General features: G+C 41.5%; 1 protein-coding gene across 1 annotated transcript in view; it reads right to left on the bottom strand.

The window, feature by feature from the left end:
• Positions 1-22388, bottom strand: part of TTC28 (tetratricopeptide repeat domain 28) — a gene marked incomplete at its 3' end in the record, with an annotated part of 610006 nt that overhangs the window by 161401 nt on the left and 426217 nt on the right. Inside the window, 1 exon segment of the mRNA XM_077761493.1 lies at positions 11041-11548. Coding sequence (XP_077617619.1) covers positions 11041-11548 — 508 coding nt within the window.

Here is a 22388-nt window from a genome sequence, read left to right as displayed (position 1 = left end):
CATGGCTCCTACTGGAGTCCACCCTTCTAGTGGGTATGTTCCCTCACAGGAGAATCTGTGGACATGGAAATCAGAGACCTGAAATCCAGCCTCAAGTCTGCCTCTCACTCTGTAACCTTGGGTGAGGCATAAACACTCATTAATCTCTGAATAACAGTAATTTACTTCATGGGGCTATTAGAAAGACCAACAAGTGCTGTAAAACACAAATATGGTGGAATCACATTGCTATGCCAAGAACTTCCAAGTGATGTCGCAAGGACCTTTTGACATCTTGAGCAGTTATTTTGAAAATGGCTCCACCTGGGGTACCTAGGTGGCTCAGTCGTTTAAGAGTCTGACTTCAGTTAGGTCATGATCTCATCATGGGTTTGTGGGTTCAAGCCCCACATTGGGCTCTGTGCTGACAGCTCAGAGCCTGGAGCCTGCTTCAGATTCTGTGTCTCCCTCTCTCTCTCCCCTTTCCCTGCTCATGCTCTGTTTCTCTGTCTCAAAAATAAGTAAACATTAAAAACAAGTTTTAAAAAAATGAAAATGGTCCCATAAACCACACTGTGGATTTTCAAAGAAAAACACTCAATTAGTATAAGTTAATTACTACCTAGAATTATTATAAACATTTTACCTATAAAGCCAGGTCTCTTTCCATCTCTCTCCAACACATAAAAATTGAAATGTGAAAAACAGATGAAATAGAGTGAATGCCATATTATAAAATATTTTTTCTTGTACAAAGGAAATTTATCATAAGATTTTTTTAGGATACCTAGTTTTACATATGTTCATAGTCATGATTTAATTCATAAAACTTATTCAGGAATAATATATAAGTAAGGTACAGTATGTGTATCTATTATGTAGCCATATATAATGGTGTCATTCCCGCTTTCCTTTGGAATTCAGAACTTTCTGATTCACACTGCCAAAATTTAATTTTTAAATATAGTTACTTAGGTGACATTTCTTAAATCTTGGAATCAGAACAGCTGAAAGCCACCGCTTCTGCGATTATCATTTGCTGCACTGCAAATAACAGGCCTGATGTATAACCACCAGAAGAGCTACCAAACTTTTACTCTGATGCATGACTCCCAGGATGGTTTGAAAACACGGTACAAAAGAGGCCAAGCATTATTTTATGAGATCTTAATGAGTATTTCATGCTATGGATCTCTTGAGACTAAATGGATCGAGTGTTTTTTTTTTTTTTTTAATCTACCTGGGCTGTGATTTTTCTCCTATGTAAAATTAATTAATACTCCTGACCTCATAGGTTTATGGAGAGGATTAAATAGGAAAGTGAATGCAAATGTGGCACAGAACCGGTTTCTGTACATGCTTGTCAAATGGAAAACCATAAGCACCGTGGGGGCCAGAACAACATCGTTTTTTGTTTTTGGTTTTTTTTTTTTTCATTAAAATGTAGGCACTAATGTACCTATCTCATAACTAACGTTCAATAAATATTTGTTGAACAGAAGAATGAACAATTAAGTGAACAAATGAATTCATGAATCATTTCCCTTTCTCTCTCAAAGAAGCTACTTTCTAGATCTGTCTTTTTGACTAAAAAGAGACAGTTATTTTTAAAATTTCAATTATTTTCCAATGATGGACTATTAGGTATTTTACCCCAGGATTTGGTGGGAAGCACTTTCTCTCTCTCATATTTGACCCAATACTAGAAACAAAACGACCTCGGGCACTCTTGTATGAGGGAAGTGGCTTCTGAAATGTGTTCACCTTTCTATGTCTTCCAGGGGCGTAGTGGCAAACTAAGAGGTCACCCTCATCTGGAAGGAAGGCAGTAAGGGAGGGAGGGAAAGAGGGGAAAAGAAGGAGGAAAGGGAAGGGAAGGAAAGGAGAGAGAGAAAAAAGGAAAGAGGGAAGGAAAGAGGGAAGGAGGGAAGGAGGAAGGAAAGAAAAACTGAAACTAGCCATCCTTTTAATGGCCTCCCTTCTCACTTACCTGACTGCAGCTCACCCCACAGCAAGAGGAGAGGCAATCCTGCCCAGGCCCCAGTGAATGAGAGGACCTAGGATGATCACTGAGGACTTTCACTGAGGCTTTGTTCCAGTGACCTACTCTACAGCCTGAGAAGGCCACCAAAAACCCAGAGGCTGCAGAAATACTGTCATGCAACTATAGTTGTTTTGGGTAGAAAAGAAGAGATGGACATTTTCTAAGCCAAAATACACATTAACATTATTTTCACAAGACACATGCTTAGAAAACAGCTAGGCTATTCATTGTTGTTCATAAGAAATTTGAAGTCTCAATCATTTCTATTTCTTTTATTTCAAAACAAAATAAAGGTGGATAATAAAAGTACATGCTGAACACCAAGAACAAAGATTTCCTGTCTTCTCTACCTTCTCCTCTCCATTTCCACAAGTTCTAGCCACTTCCCCCTCAGATGTGCACAGGAAGCTTCTATTTCAGAAAACCTTCTAAGTGGCTCAAATCTCATTGTCCTTGGCTTCTGTGGTATCAAAGTGATATGCCGCCACCCCCCCCCCCCCTCCTGAAGCTCTCTTCTCCCTAATCTCTACCCAGATGCCCTCTACCCTCCGTGATCCTAACTCAGTCTCAGTGGCTGGCTTTCTGTCCTTATTTTCTAATATCATTGAGATGATACTCAATACCTGTTTCCAGTAGTATTTAATCATGTTACATTAAGTGAGAGACACATATTGGACATGTACAAAACCAAACATCACATGCTTCCCCAAACTAGTTCTTCCTCTCAGCCCTCCTGTTTCTTTTAAAAAGCACCACTCTTCTTCCAATCATCTGGGCACAACATCTGGGGAAAGCTTTCACTCATTCAATCTAACCATATAATTATTTATAGGGTATCCACTACGTGGTAAGGGGTTATGCTCAGTGATACAGAGACTGTAGATAGAATGCTGTTCATGCTTCCAATGAGTTCTAATCCAGTAGAGGTAACTATATACGTATACAAATAACCAAAATTTATGATGGAATATAAATAAAGAGAGATTTTGAAAGTGTTCCTAGGGCTCAGATGAAAGGCATACCTTGTTGTCAAGAGAGGCTTCAAGTAGTGAACAGTATTTAGAATGATCCTAAAAAGATGGGTTAACGTCAGACAAGCAAGATAGGGAAAAGCAAAAGGTCTAAGTGCAAGAAACAGCTTGAGGAAATATAGTAAAGGACAAGAGCACAGCCAATGCGGTGAGATTAGGGGAGATGGAAAAGCCCAATTTCTGGAAAAGTAAATAGGATGTACAGAGGAGTAGTGGAATTAAATAAGAGGAATCACGACAAACCCCATTTTCAGGTAAGGACTCTGGTCATAATGGGTGTGCAGTGTGTAGCGACTACTACCTGCAGAGCAGCTTTGGGAGGATCAGTCTCATGCTGTCGTGTGGGATGGAGGAAATATGGAAGGGAGGGCCCAGTGCAATGGAAAACCCAACTAGGAGGTTCATGCAGCCGCCTGGGCAACCAGCAAGGGGCAAAGAAAGAAAAGAGCCCTTATAAGAATATTTACTGACAACTGTTAGACTGTCAATCAACTGAGGGAAAAAGGGAAGAAATCAATGATGATTTTAGATTTCTAAGTCAGAATGGTACAACAGGCTGAATAATGCCACCTGCCCCCACCCCACAATATGTTCCTAATCCCTGGCACCTGTCAATGTTACTTCACATGGCAAAAGGGACTTTGTGGGCGTGATTAAATTAAGGGGCTGGAGATGAGCAGACTGTCCTAGATTGTGCAGGTGGGCCTGATGTAATCACGACAGTCTTTGTAAGAGGGATGTGAGAGGAGTCGGGGCGGAAGAGAGGGCAGTGTGGCGACAGGAGCAGAAAGGAGTGGTGCACCCTGAACGTGGAGGAAGAGGCACAAGCCAAGGAGTCCAGGCGGCCAATAGAAGCGGACTATCCCCTAGAGCCTGCAGGAGAGCCCAGCCTTGTTGATACAATAAACTTGTGTTAAGCCACTAAGTTTGTGGCTGTTACAGCAGCAATAGAAAATTAATACAGATAGCCAGAAGCATGGGGCAGTCACCACCAAATTTAGAAAAGCTAGAAGTCGGGGCACCTGGGTGGCTCAGTTGGTTGAGTGTCCGACTTCAGCCCAGGTCATGATCTCACAGTTCGTGGGTTCGAGCCCCATCTCGGGCTCTGCGCTGACAGCCAGCTCAGAGCCTGGAGCCTGTTTCAGATTCTGTGTCTCCCTCTCTCTCTGACCCTCCCCTGCTCATGCTGTCTCTCTCTCAGAAATAAAGAAAACATTAAAAAAAAAATTAAAAAAAAAAAAAGAAAAGCTAGAAGTCAACTTAGGACAAAGATATTTCGTGTCTAGACTCACTACCTCTGACAGATCAGCATGAAAATCAGATGGAGAACCCACTAGGCTTACAGAAATGTGAAAATGGTGCCCAGGCAGGTGGTCAGTGCTGGCGCACATGGATGTGGAAACAACGTACACTGAAGCCGTAGTTGAAGGTATGCCAGTAAAAATAATAAAGGGAGATAGACAAAGAAGAACAGAAAAATCAAGGAACGAAACACAAGAACTCACACACTGAACAAATGGCAATCCAATGGGAAGGAACCGTGAAAACTAACGTAGGTTATCTGAATGACACAGAGAGAGGTCTTAGAGAGAAGGGAGAAGAGAAAAAGCAGACTGCAGGAAAGTCTATATACTAGGATAGAAGTTTTGGGAAAAAAAAGGAACAGTCTGTAGACACGTGCATATTTATACCTATGATTGTACTGCCATGTGTTTATGCACATTATAAAAAGGTCTGGGAAGAGTCTAACCAAACTGTTAACAGTGGTTAACTGTGAGGACTGGAACAAGGGAAGGTAAATGGTGTAAGAAGGGGGACTTTTTTCTACTTTATACACTTTCGTATCATAAGATTTTTTTTTTTTTTACCGAAGTAAATACCACTTTTGTAACTTTTTAAAATTGCTTTTTTTTTTTTTAAAAAAAAGAGGGACAATAAAAGTCAATGCAAAAGGAATAGAAAGAGCAGCCAAGAAGAGAATCAGGACAGCAGTGCTTCACAGACACCAGAAGAGGAAAGAAATTCAAGGAAAAGTTTGAGCTTACAAATGTTGCATAGGATTAGGGAAATTTAGAACTGTCAAAAGATCTCCCAACTCAGCCATGAGGAGATCACTGTTGATCTTTTTCAGGGGCCAAAGGTGCAAGTCAAACTTTAATGGGTCCAAATTTAATAGGAGGAGCTCCATTTCTAGTAATGGAGGAGCAGCTCCTTTCAGACCAGCCCACTTACAACTATAAAGTAGGAGGGGAGGGTGGGGGGAGGCATGAGGGATGCAGGGGGAGGGATCTACAAAGAGACACTGTGTAACCAAAAACAGTGAGGAATTGTAGGAAGGTTGGAGCTGACCCTCTGAAGAAAGGAATGTCTAAGAACGGAATGGTATTGGTTAAATCCCTTATTTTTGAAACGCCACGGGGCATCTTTTTTTGTTGTGTGTGGGGGGGTGGCAAGAGGGAAAGCCCCAATTAGTGACATATGGTCAGGCCACAACACAGGTAGAAACACAGTGTTACCGGCTTGAAGAACTAGAAGAATGAGCCACAGTGGGGAGTCTTCAATTCTGAGTATAAATTCTACGCCAATCTCTTAACTCCTGAAATATACATGTGCATTGCTGAATCTAAGCAGCCCAGTTAAAGCTATGAGATCAGAACACAGATTTCAGCTGTCACCCACCACAAAGACTGCATTTGGAGCCTGAATTAAGCCAAGTTAACTGGTAAAAGATCAACAACAACAAAATACTGTTGAGAGAAATATATCAGAATCCAGAGTCTCTATAAAGTAACATTCACAATATTGGATATAATGCCATATTATCAGATATACAAAGAAACATTAAATGTGACTCACATTCAAAACAAAAGGCAATCAATGCACAATTCTGTGACTATACTAAAAGCCATTGAATTATACACTTCAAATGGGTAAATTGCACAGTATGCAAATTACACCTTAATAACGCTGTTACAAAACAACAACATTACCATCAGGGAGTTGATAGGGTCTACCTCTAAAACAGACTCTTAACTATAGAGAACAAACTGATGGTTACCAGGGGGCAGGCAGGTGGGGAGGTGGGTGAAACAGGTGAAGGGGATTAAGAGTATATTCAGCATGATGAGCAGGAGTAATGCATAGAATTGTTGAATCACTATATTGTACACCTGAAACGAATATAACCCTGTATGTTAACTATACTGGATTTAAAAAATTATAGGGTCAAACTCTGAGGTGACCCAAATAGACTTAGCAAATGAAGTTTTAAAAACTTTTGTAATAACTAGGCTTGGCTATGTAAAGGAAAAATAGATGTCGTGAACAAACATATAAATCTTAACAGAAAAACTGAAATGTTTATTAATAGAAACAAATGGAAATTCTAAAAATACAGTATGTGTCTGATAAAAAAATTCACTTATGCAGTAAAGAATTACCCTTGCCCAAAGAGAGGTCTGGACTTTACCCTCAGCTCTGGAGAGCAATCTCAGCCTTCAGACTGCCCTGCCTGAGAGTGTCTTTGTTTACCCGAGGGTGTTGAACAGATCAAATAGTTATTGCTAATCGTGTGATTTACAGTGGGGGCCTTCAGCTCAACCTTGGAGGGTTGGAAATGAAAGTCGCCTAAGCAGGTGGTCAACCATATCTATGTGACCAATATCCAAATCTGGACACCAAGACTCAAGTGAGCCTCTCGATATCGATAGCAGTCTGTGCATATTGTCAGATACTGTTGCTTTCAGGCATTGGCTCTCTGTGTGACTCCACTGGGAGAAGACTACTGAGAGCTTCCTGCTTAGACCTCTCCTGCTATGTGCTTCTTCCTTTGGCTGACTTTAATCAGAATCCTTGCATTATAATAAACCAGACCCATGGATATACCAGCTTTCAGTGAATTCTGGGAGTCTTTGTAGTGAATTACTGAACCTGACGGTGGTCTCAGAGGCCCATGCTCACAGTTAATGTCTGAAGTGACAGTAGTCTTGGGGAATCCCAAACTCGCCATCAGTGGATGGGTTTAAACGCAGATTGGAGATGACAGAATAAGGAGTCAGTGAACTTAAAGACAGATTCACAGAAATTTTCAAATATGAAGAAAATAGAGAAAAAAAGATTTAAAATGTGAACAGACCCTCAGTAATATACAGCACAATATTGAAAGACTTAAGAGTAATGCAGAGTCTCATAAACAAAGGAGAGAGGGAATGGGCAAGAAGAAACATTTTAAAAAATAATAGGTAAAAATTCCCTAAGTTTGGGGAAAGGTCTGTATTTGCAGATTCTAAAGCTCAAAGTACCAGAGGGAGGAAAAATACAATGAAATCCACGTTTAGGCATATCACAGCTAACCTGGTAAAAATCGAAGTTAGAGAAAATCTTTAAAGCAATCAAGAAGGAATTAGCATGTGCTCTATGTACTTTCAATTCTACTGACATATCATCAAAATAATAGCTACCAAAAAACAATAGAAAGACTACTTTAAACTGCTTTATTAAAAAGTCCATCAACCTAGAATTCTGTATCCACCAAAAATACCCTTCAAGAACAAAGGTGATAAAGACATTTTAAAGTAAAAATGAAAAGAATTCATCACTAGCACACCTGCACTATAAGAAATGCTACATGAAGTTCTTTAGACTGAAGATAAATGATACCAGATGGAAACTCAGATCTCTAGGAATGACTGCAAGTACCGTAAATGATAAATAAGTGGGTAAACAGAAAACATTTTTCCTCTTAATTCTTTAATAGAACTGTACAGAACAAAAAACCACATTGCATAGTGAAGTTTAAAAGAATTTAGACGTAGTAATATATATGTGACATATATATAACACAACTATATGTGACAACTATTAACACAAAGAACAGGGAGTAAGGAATCAATGGGTTTATAAAGTTGTAAGGTACTTATATTTTAAGGGAAGTGGTATGGTATTAGCTCAAAGTAGATTGTGAAAATTTAAGGATAATATAATGCAACCCTAGAGCAATCACTAAAATAAATGCAGAGCAGTAGAGCTAAAAACCAAATAGACAAGTTAATATAAAACCAATCTGATTAAATTAACCACAGATGGTAGGAAAGGAAGAACAGAAAACCAACAGTAAAATGACAGACCTAAATACAACATCAGTAACGACATTTAATGCTAAATGGGTGAAATTCTTTGAATAAGAGGCCTTATTTGTCAAAATCAATAAAAAAGCAAAATCAAACTAGATGTTATCTGGAGTTAACAAACTAAATATAAAGACACAGATTAAATAGAAAGTAAAGGGATGGAAAAAGATAAACCATCCAAAATTAAGTATACAAAGGTAGGAATGCGTGTATCTGTATCAGATAAAGTAGACTTCAAGAGAAAAGCTATGACCATTGACAAAAAAAGATACATTTCATGATGACAAAAGGGCCAGTCTGTCAGGAAGACAAAACACATAAATGAACATTTGTCCAATGACAGAACTTCAAAGTCTATGAAGTCATGTTTCACAGAGGCAAATGGAGAAACAGATAATCCAAAATATTTAAAATTAAGTAACCCTTCTAGGAGGTAAAGAGAAATCACAAATGATCTTAGAAAATATGCTAAGCTCAGTGAAGATAAAAACATAATACCGCAAAACTTATTAGATGCAGGTAAAGCAGTGTGTAGAGAAAATTTTATATTTTTAAATGCTTGTATTAAAAAGATCAAGATCGGGGCGCCTGGGTGGCTTAGTCGGTTGGGCGTCCAACTTTTGCTTAGGTCATGGTCTCGCGGTTTGTGGGTTCGAGCCCTGAATCGGGCTCTGTGCTGACTGCCAGCTCAGAGCCTGGAACCTGTTTCAGTCTGTGACTCCCTCTCTCTCTGACCCTCCCCTGCTCACGCTGTCTCTCTCTCTCTGTCCTAGAAATAAATAAAACAAAACAAAAAAGATCAAGATTACCTGAGGTTTGACTTTGAGAAGCTAGCCAAGTAAGTAGTAAGAAGAAAATGATAAAAAGGAGACCAGAAATAAGTGAAATAGAAAAGAGACAAGCAATAAAAAAAATAACAAAAGCAAAAATCAGTTCTTTAAAAAGATCAAGAAGATTGACAAATCTCTAAGTAGAATGATCCAGAAAAGGAGAGGGGTAAGGTGGTTTGCAGGTGCAAAACACAAACTACCAATAACAAAATGGAAAGAGGGCACCTCACTAGATAGCCTATAAGCACTAAAAGGAAAATAAGAAAATATTATAAACAACTTCATGTCACTCAATTCAACACTTAGATGAAATGAGTAGAGTCTCTGGAAAACACAACTTATCAAAACTGACACAAGATGATAAAGAAAATCTGAATGGTCAAAACACACAGCCTTCTGAACTCCGGGTCCTGAGCCCTCCAATCTATCCAATCTATGTGCCAGTGACTTGCCTTCCTTCAATTCCTACATTTCAAAACCTTCAGGAGTTTCTGCCGGCCTATCTCTTGCCCAGTTTTCATACTAATCTGCCATCCTCCAGAGCATTCCTGAAGGGCATTCTGCCACCGTCCTTCAGATATGCCGATCCATTCTTTCACATATCCCTCTCCATCAGTGCCGTCTCGTTCCTGGCCAAATCTCACCTATTCTTCAAGGTCTAAATGGGTCTAATCTCCTCCAAGAAGCTCCCAGGCTATTCCCAGCCCTCGTGGGTCTTCCTTCTTGGAATTTCATGGCAAGGCCACATCACTAATACTGCCTTGTAGAGAAGCCACTGTTGTCCTATGTATTTGTCCTATTTATTTTCCCAACTAAATTGTACACTCTTTGAAGGCGAAGTTTGTTATTTAATATCTCTATCCCTTAGGGCAACTATTCCAGGATTCAGCACATAATGATTCAACAAATACGTGTAATCTATTGAATGAATATATAATGCCAAGAGCTTATTTCTACAGTTCTCATCAGACTCTCTAGATTCTCATTCGGATCTCGATCTCCAGAGCAATCTCTGGGGAATCTGCCAGACATTTTCTAACAACTATATTCATGAGACATATGGTTGCAATAAGCTGAGGTAGAGGCGAAGGAGGAGTACTAAAATTATATAAATAGACAAGGGGGCACCTTGGTTTTGTGGGTCCTAAGAAAAGGGGGCCGAGTCTTACATTCTGCTGCTTCTACACCTGATAAGCATACACTAACAGCAATAAGGTCCGCTCCCTGTCCTCTCCCCGCTGAGTCCATGCGGACACAGAACGAGAAATGGGACTCAGGAATGAGTTCAGCTCATCCTTGCAAACACATCTGTTCCACTCATTGTGTACTGACATCTGTTTGAGTAGAAACAAGATAACAGTATCTTCTAAAAGCAGCCAGTTACCAATACTTATTGTTTCTCACCAGGACATATAAATTCCACCAAATTTATGTCTTAATTATAACCAAGTATTATCAAACAGCGACTGCAAATCTAACTTATTTAAATAGATCTTTCAAAAATAGTTTTGCATTTATACTAAAACTAGCAATGGCATTTCTGAATACACCTACTTTTGAGGAAAAAATACGTTTCCTGTGGCATTTTTAAATTAAAAATTAAAGTCATCAAGTAAAGAAATCCCTTTAAACAAAATTCTTCCAAATTCCCTTCCATTGATGACTTTCTAGCAGCTTCTCTTTCATTTACACCAAACATGGCTTTTACATCCTGATTTCATTCCCTTTCTCTCTAATTAGATAAATCTGGTTGCTCTTCTCTCTAAACAGATTACAAGGTTGGGGTGTTTTGCTTTTCCAGTATTCAGCATTCTAATCCTTGCAGCACTGCGGTGGCAAGAAGGATTGTGTGACTTAGAGCAGGCAGACTCCAAGGAAATATGTCTAAAGGAAATACACAGCACACACAATGCGGAGAGTCCTTTGCATATAAACATACAGATTCCTGTAAGGGACAGTGAGCTACCTCAGCTATTTCCAGCCCCATGGCACTGACCCTGAAGTCCTGCAAGCAATCCTGTCCTTACCCAGATTGGAGGACGCTCGCCCCTCTGCAGCGCGGTCCTTGAGATCCTCAGCAATGCCCAGCTGCTGCTCGTGGTACTGTTTAGCTCTCTCCAAATCCTGCATGCACCTGGCGGCATGGCCCAGGCCAGCATAGGCCCGCATCTCGATGGCCTTCTCCGCCAGCTCCTGTGCCAGCTCCAGCACGTAGTTGTGGTAAGACATGGCCTTGTCAAAGTTCCTCCTGTAGTGATAGGCGCTGCCCAGGTTGCTGTAGGCCCGGGCCTCCTCTCGCTTGTTCCCCAGGTCCTTGGCTATCTTCAGATGCTGCTCGTGGCACTGCACAGCATTCTCGAAGTCACCCATGGCAATATACACGGCTCCCATGTTGCCGAGTTCTCGGGCCTCCGAAAGCTCATCTTTGGATTGCTTGGCAAGAAGAACACACTGCTTGTGACTGGCCAGTGCATTGGGGTAGTCACCAATGGCTGTGTACACGTGGCCCAGGCTGCTCAGGGCTGAGGAAGCTGCCTGGAGGGAGAAAGGATAAGGCAGAGAAATGAAAGGCACATCAGAAAGTGGCTCTGGCTTGTTTTAGCAGATCAAATGTTCAGGGTTTGTCTGTGACCATCCAACTCAACTCCTAATGGTGTTTTTATCAGTGGGCTGCACACCTGTGCAGAAATGAAAAAGAGCTCATCCAAACAGCAAGTTCCTAATAAAAAAACAACTATAATTTAATCAGTAACTTTTTTTTAAATTTGTTTTTTAACTTTTTTTTTTTTTTTTTTGAGAGACAGAGAGAGGCAGAGCATGAGCAGGGGAGGGGCGGAGAGAGAGAGATAAAGAATCTGAAGCAGGCTCCAGGCTCTGAGCTGTTTGTCAGTACAAACTCACAAACCGTGAGATCGTGACCTGAGCTGAAGTCGGATGCTCAACCAACTGAGCCACCCAGGAGCCCCTAATCTGTAGCTTTTAACACCTAATCTCATAGAAACAGGCTGCGTTATGCATAACCTTCATTTTTAAAGACTTATTGACATTTCTAGTATTCTGCTATAGCTCTGTTAATAGCCATTAACCTCTGTACCATAAGAAAATGTTGAGGAAAACCACAATTAATTACGACATGTAACATAGCACAGGAAACTCATGAAAAATCCATGCTTGGGTCTTGGCGCTCCTGGGCATTTCTCTAGTGTTTTCTCCCAAAGCAAATCGATAGATTGGTGGTCAGGGAGGTGTTTAGGATGATGATTGATCATTTTGTGACAGGACCCACTGGAGGGTCCTGTTCTCTCATCTTTGCTCCCTCAATGTGACTCATCAGTTCTGATTACCATGGAGGGCTTAGATTTGGCCAAACCCCAGAGAAAAACAATGGGTGGTTCCAACCTATGCCTTTAATTGGTGGTGGGGAGGGGGGTGTCCCCCTGGGCCTCACTACCATTTTTCAGGCCCACACTGGCTCCTCCAGTTTTGCTTCTCATGCCTGGAGGCTCTCCTGACTCCGGCCTCTGTACACAAAGATGCTCTCTTCCTCGTTCCCTCACAATGCTGGCCTCGCCTGTGGTTCTCATGTGACGAAAAGTAAGTACATGAGCCCTTTTTGTCTTAAAGGTTTTCAGAAAAGGCCTGTGTGTGGAAGAGTGAACCCAATAGGGGCAACAAAAACAACAAAAGAGTTACACGGGTTCTGGAATCTTCCCCAAGTGCATATAGTCTTGGATTCTAGTCTTCTGTGTCTAACTCCTTTGCAGACACATAAAAGAGAAGTTATACTGGGCTTTTTTTTTTTAACCTTTTGTTTTTTGTTTTATTTTTTTAACTTGTTAACAATTTTTTAGTTAAATTCCAGTTAATAAACATAAAGTGTACTATTAGTTTTGGGTGTAGAAGTTAGTGACTTGACACTTCCATATAACACCCAGTTGTATGCTCATCACAAGTGCCCTCCTTAATCCCGCCCTCCTTATTTAACCCATCACCCACCCACCTTTTTGATTCTACCAGTTGGAGACTTGCCTAGCCTTCCCTTCCTTCTTACTGTGCCTACAGCTAAAGCCATGTGTCCTCCTTTCTTCGTGATAAGCCCTCATCCCGGACAGGAAGATGTGATCCCGGCAGAACAAAGGGTGTGCTTGGTCACAGGTAGGCAAATGATTTCCACTAGGGCCTCAAGCCTGGAGAATAACAATGAGGCAAGGCTGTCCCACCTGGAGCAAGGGTATTTCTTTATGAGATGTGTTCGTGCACTTCAGAACACTTTTATTAATATTTTATAGAAGTGAGTGATTTGCTACTCTATTTCTTTGGCTTTGAAATAGCAGTTCTTGATCAAAATAACTGAAACACTGACCATCTTTATGATGTTTGCAAATTGTGTATTTGCAAAGGGTTCCATATCATTTTAAGTTGCTTTTATCATTTCACAGATGTTTCAACAAAGAGATATAGAAAAACAGAGGGGAAATAAATACTTGGAGATTCACTTTTTTTGGCTTTTTTCTGAGTAGAGCAGAGCAAACATGATTCCAGAAAAAGTCACAATTCCACAGTAGTGTGATTCTAGCAGAAGCAGCAATGATGCCACCAAAGAGCACCCTACTTGGACCTGTCCTGGTCTCAGGTTCCCACTTCAGGAAGCTCTTTGGGAGCCTAAGTGTCCATCACCAGATGAATGGATCAAGAAGATGTGGTTTATCTATACCATGGAATACTACATGGCAATGAGAAACAATGAAATCTGGCCATGTGTAGCAACATGGATGGACCTTGAGGGTGTTATGCTGAGCGAAATAAGTCAGGCAGAGAAGGACAAATATCATATGTTTGCACGTATAGGAGGATTAGGAGGAACTTGACGGAGGAACAAGGGGGAGAAGAAGGGCAGAAATGGTGGGGGAAAGGGAGAGAAGCAAACCATGAGAGACTCTTGAATGCTGACAAAAACTGAGGACTGATGGATGTGGGGGGAGGTGGGGCTGGGCATGGAGGAGGACACTTGTGGGGATGAGCACTGAGTGTTATGTGGAAACTAATTTGACAATAAACTATTAAAAAAAAAAAAAAGGAAGCTCTTTGGGGCCAGAGGTTAGAACTGCACATCAGCACACAGCACACAGGACTTTCTGCTGCCTGCAACTCCCTTCGCCCCACCCAACGAGCTCCTTTTCCTCCTTTGCTGCAGGCCCAGGGCCTCAGAGCCTCCTTGCTCTTCTTCTGTCACTGGCCCTCCCACCTCACTCCCTGGGGTTCTCCACCCAAGCCTGGTTAAGGAGCAGGACACAGTCCACTAACCCTCCCACCTGGAAATCTTTGCCGCACACAGAGTCTTCACTAAGGAGCTAGTATAACTTAGAATCAGACACACTTGGGGGTGTCTGGGTGCCTTTGCTGCTGAAGCACCCAACTTTTGGTTTCGGCTGAGGTCATGATCTCATGGTTCATGGGATCAAGCCTTGTGACGGGCTCTGCACTGGCAATGTGGAGCCTGCTTGGGATTCTCTCTCTCCTTCTGTCTCTGGCCCACCCTCTCTTGCACTCTCTCTCTCTCAAAATAAATAAACTTAAAAAAAAAAAAAACCCAGACACATTTGATTCAAAACTGTACTGCCCTTTACTAGCTCTGGGACCTTTAGGAACTCAACTTCTCTTAGCCTCAGTTTTCCAGACATTTCTAGATCCCAGCAGTGCACCAGGAATTAAGAGTTTTCAAACTCAGCCACAAGCCTCCATCAAATGTAAAAACCATAAATTATTCACTAGATAATTCCAAATCGTAGATGTGGTTGGAGGCAATGAGCCCTCGAACACTGCAGGGGATGGATTTTATAAGGCCTGGGGCAGGCACAACACCCCAGGCGTCTCTGTTCTTAGGAACTTCCAGCTTATGGCAAATGACAGCCCCGGGATCTCCTGCTTTGGTTTTTCATTTCTCTAAATGCCATGGAGACACAGGAGCTCAATGGCTGAAGTTCTCTGAACATAAGGAAAGGGAGTATCGGGGCATTTCCCCTCTGGGGTGTGGGAAAGCGAGGGAAGGATGGCTGTATCGCTCTTGCCGGGCACCCTCCAGTTACCAGGCAGTGCTGTCATGCTGCGGCTCTTCCTGGCAGATGTCCCGGAAGCCAGCACCTCTAGAAAGGATAATATAATTTATGGAGCACACATCATAGCCTCTGAAATGTGAGAGGCAGTCTTGATGCAATATGAGGATGGAACAGGATTTAAAGTCAGAAGCCCTGGCTGTGTAACCCTGAGAAGTCACTTCCCTTCTTCACCCATGTTTCCTTTTATATGTAAATTGTATTGATAAGGACAGTGCACATACTTCCCAAGGCAAGGATGGGATCAGAGGAAGCAGTGAGTGTGAGTGTCCTGCAGAAACCATAAAGTTTTCCGTGAGTGCATCACTAAGGTGTGAATGGATGGTTTATGACTGTGAGCCGGCTGGGCGAAGCTTGGTCACCCAGCAGAAGCTAGTAACGGCAACTGAAAACATCAGTCATTATGACCAAACAACTCTTTTCCTATCAGTTGCCACAGGAAATAAAGTCCAGTGTTTTACAGCTCTTGGGCAAATAACACGGGATGATATTTATCAGCTAAGTGAATTACAAATTAATCACTTGTCTTTGTTCCTGTTCCTGTAGAATAAGCTTAGATCTGAAACATGGTTTCGGGCTGTTAATGAGAATCTGAAGACCCACCCTCTATGGGGAATCACAGGCCCCACCTCAAGCAGATGCTACATTTGCCACTGAGATTCGCGCTGCCTTTGTAGATTAATCTCTTTGAGATTTTTTTGCTAAAATACCAGTGGCTGCTTCCCACAGAGGAAACATTGTGGAACATCTGTATTTGAATACTAAAATGCACACAAACAGTTATGCTAACAAACTATCTGGTTGGGATAAGACAATACTTTTCTCTTTCTACAGGATATAAATTACTCATGTTCTTGCCAAAGCATGATATCCAGCTGTAGACGGAGCACACAGGAGTCATCACCCTTTGCTCTGTGACCTGAATATTTGCAGAAGAACAGCATCTGACCAGTCAGCTCCATGAGATTAAAGAAGGAAATCTGCTCATACATTTTCAAACCACCTTTAAACTTTTAGCTTGAGACACAAAATAGAGAAAGTTTAAACTACCCAAACTATAACCACATTATAACACGACCATTAAAGCTTATTTTATTTTACTTTATTTTCCATTAAAGATAACTTTAAAGCCTATACTTGTTTTCCTTCACATGTCGCAATTCCTTCCCACCTCATACTGTCTATTTTTCATATAGGTTATATTTTGTGGGGAGATTTTTAAAGGGAAAAATATAGGGACACCTGGGTGGCTCAATCAGTTAAGTGACTGACTTGGGCTCAGGTCATGATCTCAGGGTGAGTTCAAGCCCTGCACCAGGCTCTCTGCTGTCAGTGCAGAGCCTTCTTTGGATCCTCTGTCTCCCTCTCTCTCTGCCCCTCTCCTGCTCACTCTTATGCGCGCTCTCTCTTTTATCTCTCCAAAATAAGCAAACATTTAAAAAAAAAAAAAGGAGAAAAGGGAAAAGACACCAGCTAGTACCAGAAATGTGGTTTTTCCTCCTTTACTGTCTAAATCCACATGCAGCCTGTATTCCCTGCCTGAAAGGTCCGAGGCTAACCTACTACAACTCAAGAGGGAGAGTGATGTAGAATAATAGGGACAGACTCTCATCAGGCACACGCAGGTTCAATGACAAACTGTGTGATGCTGCACAAGTTATGTGACATCTCTGAGCTCCAGTTTCCTCATCTGTAAAATAGGACTCTTAAAACAGGGCTGTGCTGAGTATTAAAGACTTGGTTTAAAATGACCAGAAAATAGGGGTGCTTGGATGGCTCAGTCAGTTGAGTGTCCGACTTCGGCTCAGGTCATGATCTCATGGTTTGTGGGTTCGAGCCCCACGTCAGGCTCTGTACTGACAGCATGGAGCCTGGAACTTGCTTCAGATTCTGTGTCTCCCTCTCTCTCTGCACCCTCCCCCCCCCACTCACGTTCTGTCTCTCTCTCTTGAAAATAAATAATAAATAATAATAAATAATAAAACATTTTTAAAAAATGACCAGAAAATAGAACATGAAATTATGTCACCAGAACTAAAAAAATAACACCAGAAAGAAGCTTGCCCCACTGATGGTAAGATGTGTAATCATCTTCATATACTAAAGCACATTTCTCATATTATTCTTCTACATATATAGGCATGAGAAAATTTGCCTTTTACCCAGGGGGATTCTAGAATCACTGGCACATCCACACCTAATGTTGCTAAAAGCACTTTACTTCAAGTGGTCAAAGCTGACACAGACATTGGAGTGTTTAGGGTCTGTTGGTTGATTTGTTCACTTGCTTGTTCATTCATGAAATGTGTCTAGGCTTACATAAACATAGTTAATTTTTGACAAAGGAGCAAAGGTAATTCAATGGATAAAGGATAGTCTTTTCGACAAAGGGTGCTGAAGCAACTGGACATGCACATGCAAAAAAGTCCAACTAGACTCAGACCTTAGATCATTCACACAAGTTGACTCGAAATGGATTGTAGAATGAAATGTAAAATGCAGAACTATAAAACTCCTAGAAGAGAACATGAAAGAAAATCTAGGGGACCTGCAGTTTGGCAGTTGAGTTTTCAGATATAAGACCAAAGGCATGACCCATTGGGAAAAAAAACTGATAAGCTGAACTTTATTTAAATTAAAAACTGTCCTCTTTTTAAATTAAAAACTGTTCTATGGGGGAGCCTGGGTGGCTCAGTTGGTTAAGCGTCTGACTCTCGGTTTCTGCTCTGGTCACGATCTAGTGGTTACGTTAGGTCAAACCTGCATTGAGCTCTGCACTGACAGTGTGGAACATGCTTGGGATTCTCTCTCTCTTCACCCTGCCCCCGCGTCCTCCCCTACTCATGGTGTGTATCTCTCAAAATAAATAAATAAGCTTAAAAAAGGAAAAACTGGGCTCTGCAAAAGATACTGTCAAGGAAATGAAAAGACCAGCCACAGGCTGTGAGAAAACATTTGCAACACACATATCTGCTAAAAGGGTTGTATTCAGGGGCGCCTGGGTGGCTTAGTCGGTTAAGCGTCCGACTTTCGCTTAGGTCATGATCTCGCGGTTCGTGGGTTCGGGCCCCGCGTCGGGCTCTGTGCTGACTGCCAGCTCAGAGCCTGGAGCCTGTTTCAGTCTGTGACTCCCTCTCTCTCTGACCCTCCCTGCTCACGCTGTCTCTCTCTCTCTCTCTCCTAGAAATAAATAAAACACTAAAAAAAAATTTAAAAAAAAAAAAAAGGGTTGTATTCAAATTATACAAACAAACAAACAAAACCTTAAAAGTTTAACAATTAAAAAAAACCCCAAACAACCCAAAAGATCTGAATAGACACCCTCACCAAAGAAGATACCAAGATGGTAAATAAGTATAGGAAAAGATGCTTCACATCATACGTCACCAGAGAATTAAAATTTAAAACAATGAGATAGCACTACACACCTATTAGAACAACTAAACTCCAAAAAACTGACAATACCAAATGCTGGCGAGGATGTGGAGGAACAGGAACTCTCATTTCATTGCTCGTAGAATGCAAAATGGGACAGCCACTTTGGAAGACAGTTGGGCAGTCTCCTACAAAACTAAACACATTCTTACCATATTATCCAGCAATCATGCTCCCATGTACTTACCCTAATGAAATAAAAACTTATGTCCTCACAAAAGCCTGCATATGAATTTATAATTACTATAAACTGGGAGCAATCAAGATGTCCTCCATTCGTAACTGCATAAACCCTTACAATGGAGTATTATTCTGTGCTGAAAAGAAATGATGGAGCCACAAAGAGATAACACTGGAACCCTTAAATATACATTGCTTAATGAAAGAAGCCAGTCCGAAAAGGCTGCATACTGTATGATCCCAACTACTGACATTCTGTAAAAGGCAAAGCTACAGAAAAACAACAACAACAAAAAAAGATAAATAAGTGGAGTACAGGGGATTTTTAAGACAGTGAACCTACTCTGCATGATACCTAAATGGTGGACACAGGACACAATGCATTGTCAAAACCCAGAGGCTATACAATACCAACAGTGAACCCTAATGTAAACAATGCAAACTCTGAACTTCAGCTAGTAATAATGTACCAATATTGATTTGTTGTTTGTAACAACTGTATCATACTAACACAAAATGTCAGGAAGAGGGGAAATTGAGTGGAGGAGAGCAACCATGTGAGGTCTCTGTACTATCTGCTCAATTTTCTGTAAACCTAAAACTGCTGTAAAAAATGAAGTCTATTGGGGCGTCTGGGTGGCTTAGTCGGTTAAGCGTCCGACTTTCACTTAGGTCATGATCTCGCGGTTCGTGGGTTCGAGCCCCGCGTCGGGCTCTGTGCTGACTGCCAGCTCAGAGCCTGGAGCCTGTTTCAGTCTGTGACTCCCTGTCTCTCTGACCCTCCCCTGCTCACGCTGTCTCTCTCTCTCTCTCTCCTAGAAATAAATAAAAAATATTAAAAAAAAAATGAAGTCTATTAATTTAAAAATAAATAAATTGCTGGAGTTTTGCTCATTTGAGGAGTGGGTAATTCTAGGAAATGGCAACAGTATGAACAAAGTCATGGTGTCTGACAGCGTGTGCAATGATTAGAGAGCAAGAAGCCATTCAGACCTCAGAGTAGGGGCAGAGGCCAGAGGGGAGTAGGTGTGGAGAAGTTCTATCTGTCCATCAATATGCAAAATCTGAAGCATTTTCCATGGATGTTGCTTCATTTGATCATTATGACAATTCTTTTAAGTGTGTGTTATCATTGTTACATACATTGGTGAGATAACCCTTGACTCAAAGTGTTAAAGGGACATGCCTGAAAGCACACAAAGCCAGGGCTCAGCCCCACAAACATCAGACCCTACCTCTCATGCTCATTTGACTACATACAGTTGAGCTGCTGTCGGAGGCCGGCTCCAGCAGGTCCAGGGGTCCCTGAAGGGTGGACGGTGGCGGCAAGAGAGAGAAGTTAGAGAGCCCCGAGATTCTTTCTGATCACCGGGCAGGCATCTCTGCTCTGACTGGGGCTCAACTTTATTTTATAATTAAGTGTTGGGGGGATGGCACAGAAGTGGCATTTGCCTTAGACAATGATTTCTGATGACAAACTTCTTTGGTATGTAAGAATTTCCTGGAACATAGATTTGTAGAAGACTCCTGCATAACCTTTATCAATAGCGATTGAGGTAGGTGATTTAGATGCTTATCCTATGGGGAAGGAAGGTATCTTAAGCAAAGCAGACAATGTTTTTAGCATAAAAAGGGTGAAGTTACTTCTTTGTGGGCAGGGGTCAACAGCTTGTTTGTTTAAGGCGAAGTATCAAGAAAAACAGGTCTTTCAGGAAACACAGTGTTTGCTCCCATAATCACAAAAGAAAAAGTTCCTCAATAGGCTCATTAGGTTCCTTCACAGGGTGGAAACAGCATTTTCAAGGTGAGAATAAGTCACTCCAAATACTGATCACAAATGCCTTGGGGGGGGGTGCTCCAAGCAGAAACAACTGGGTGGGGGTGATATCTGTCCTTAACTCTAAATTAGGCTCTTTGTCTCAGGGCCAGACTCAATTGTAACTCTTGTGTTCTTAGCCCCCTTTATTATCTAAGTCTTGGATCTGCAGTGCCCATTGGAAGAGCCTTTTGACAATCATCCACAGAGCTTTCATCTGAGGTCTCTTTTGAAAAGGCAGGGATATGCTTTTCCTTATGAGGAATCTCTGTGGGGAATATTGGTCTGATTTGGAATACTGTGAGGCCTGGTCAATACCAGCAGGCTTATTTCCAACATGAGCCCGTAGTAGCAGAAGGAGATACCAATTTTCGTTTCTCATGGCAGGAGCTGTGCAAACACTGCCATTTCCTGGCTGTGACTGTCATCCAGCGAGGCCAGTATGGCTCCCAGCATCTCCCCTTTTTTTTATTATATACTTTTAAAAGACTGGAAAGAGACAAAGGACAATTAACGTGGCTCCAAAGATCAGACCGATACTTATAAGAAAAGGAAGCTACGATTACTGACAAAATTATGCAGTCCATCTAGAAAGGACACTGCTACCTGGGAAAGAAAAACAAAAGTAGTAGAACAAGGGAAGTATGGAGGAGAACAGGACCTGCCAGAGACAGGTCTGTTCCCATAATCACAAAGGGAGAGGTTCCTACAATAATTTCTTTCACAGGGTGCAATCATCATACCAGGGCCAGAATAAGGGGACAGTTACTTCCAATATCAATTAACAAGGTACCTTGGGGGTCAGTGCTGAAGTAGAAATAACTGAGTGGGGGGTGGGGGTGGGGATATCGGTTGCCGTCTGACGGCAAGAGACCATGCAGACTTGCCTTAACCTCACAAGGAGTATTCTCAACTTATGAGTTCAAAAAGGCTCCCAACAAGCTGCCGTTGAGGAATTTACAATCCACCCAGTGGGGCAATAATGGCTGCTAGTTTAAGCAGGGGGCTGACATGATCAGATCTGTACTTTGATGTATTTCCATGAAACTGATAAAAAGAAGGGAGACCAGTAGTCACAACAACACAATGCCTGAGTGAAATGACTAGTTAGAATATAAAAAGATTTATTTTAAGCACCAGTGATATTTAATGCAGTCTTTGGAGGTGCTCACAAGTTCTCTGGCTCCTCTCCTCTCAAGCAGGTAAGATTCACATCCCTGCCTGCATGAGGTCGGGCGTGAGTGGCTACATGACCTTCTTTGGCCAATACTGTAATCGCATCCAGGTGAAGATCTAGGAACCAGTGGACGCTTCACTCCGTTCTCCCTCTGCTACACACTGCTTCAACAGGAGTGAACTTCAAGCATGGCAATACAGCACAGAGCCTTGGCTGACCCGTAATGACTATGCAGTGGGCACAAGAAAGAAATCTTCGTTGTTTTAAGTCACGGAGATTTGGGGATTTGTTGTTACTGTAGCATAAGCTGGCCTAGGCCTTATCTATACAACACTTAGCAGAAATCAGTAATTTTCATGTTCTAGTCATCATAGTTAGCACTATCTAGTCACTCAATTATTTGAATTACCAGGTTTCTGGATGATGAAAGTTTACGCATTTACCAATTACCATAGGCTAAGGATACTGAAATTTTAGATATTTTTATAGAAAAACTAAATCTGAGAAGATTTAGGTACTAAAATCAGAACTTAGCTAATCTTCCTAAAAGCTTTCTTTAAAAAATTTTTTTTAATGTGTATTTATTTTTTGAGAGAGAGAGACAGAGAGTGAGCAGGGGAGGGGTCTTAACCCAGAGACAAGTGCCTACTTGGT

Source organism: Crocuta crocuta, unplaced genomic scaffold (genome assembly GCF_008692635.1).
Source record: "Crocuta crocuta isolate KB4526 unplaced genomic scaffold, BGI_CrCroc_1.0 scaffold348, whole genome shotgun sequence".
NCBI classification, from domain to species: domain Eukaryota; kingdom Metazoa; phylum Chordata; class Mammalia; order Carnivora; family Hyaenidae; genus Crocuta; species Crocuta crocuta.
The sequence above is the reverse complement of the archived record's forward strand: the minus strand, read 5'-3'. Positions and strand labels throughout refer to the sequence as shown.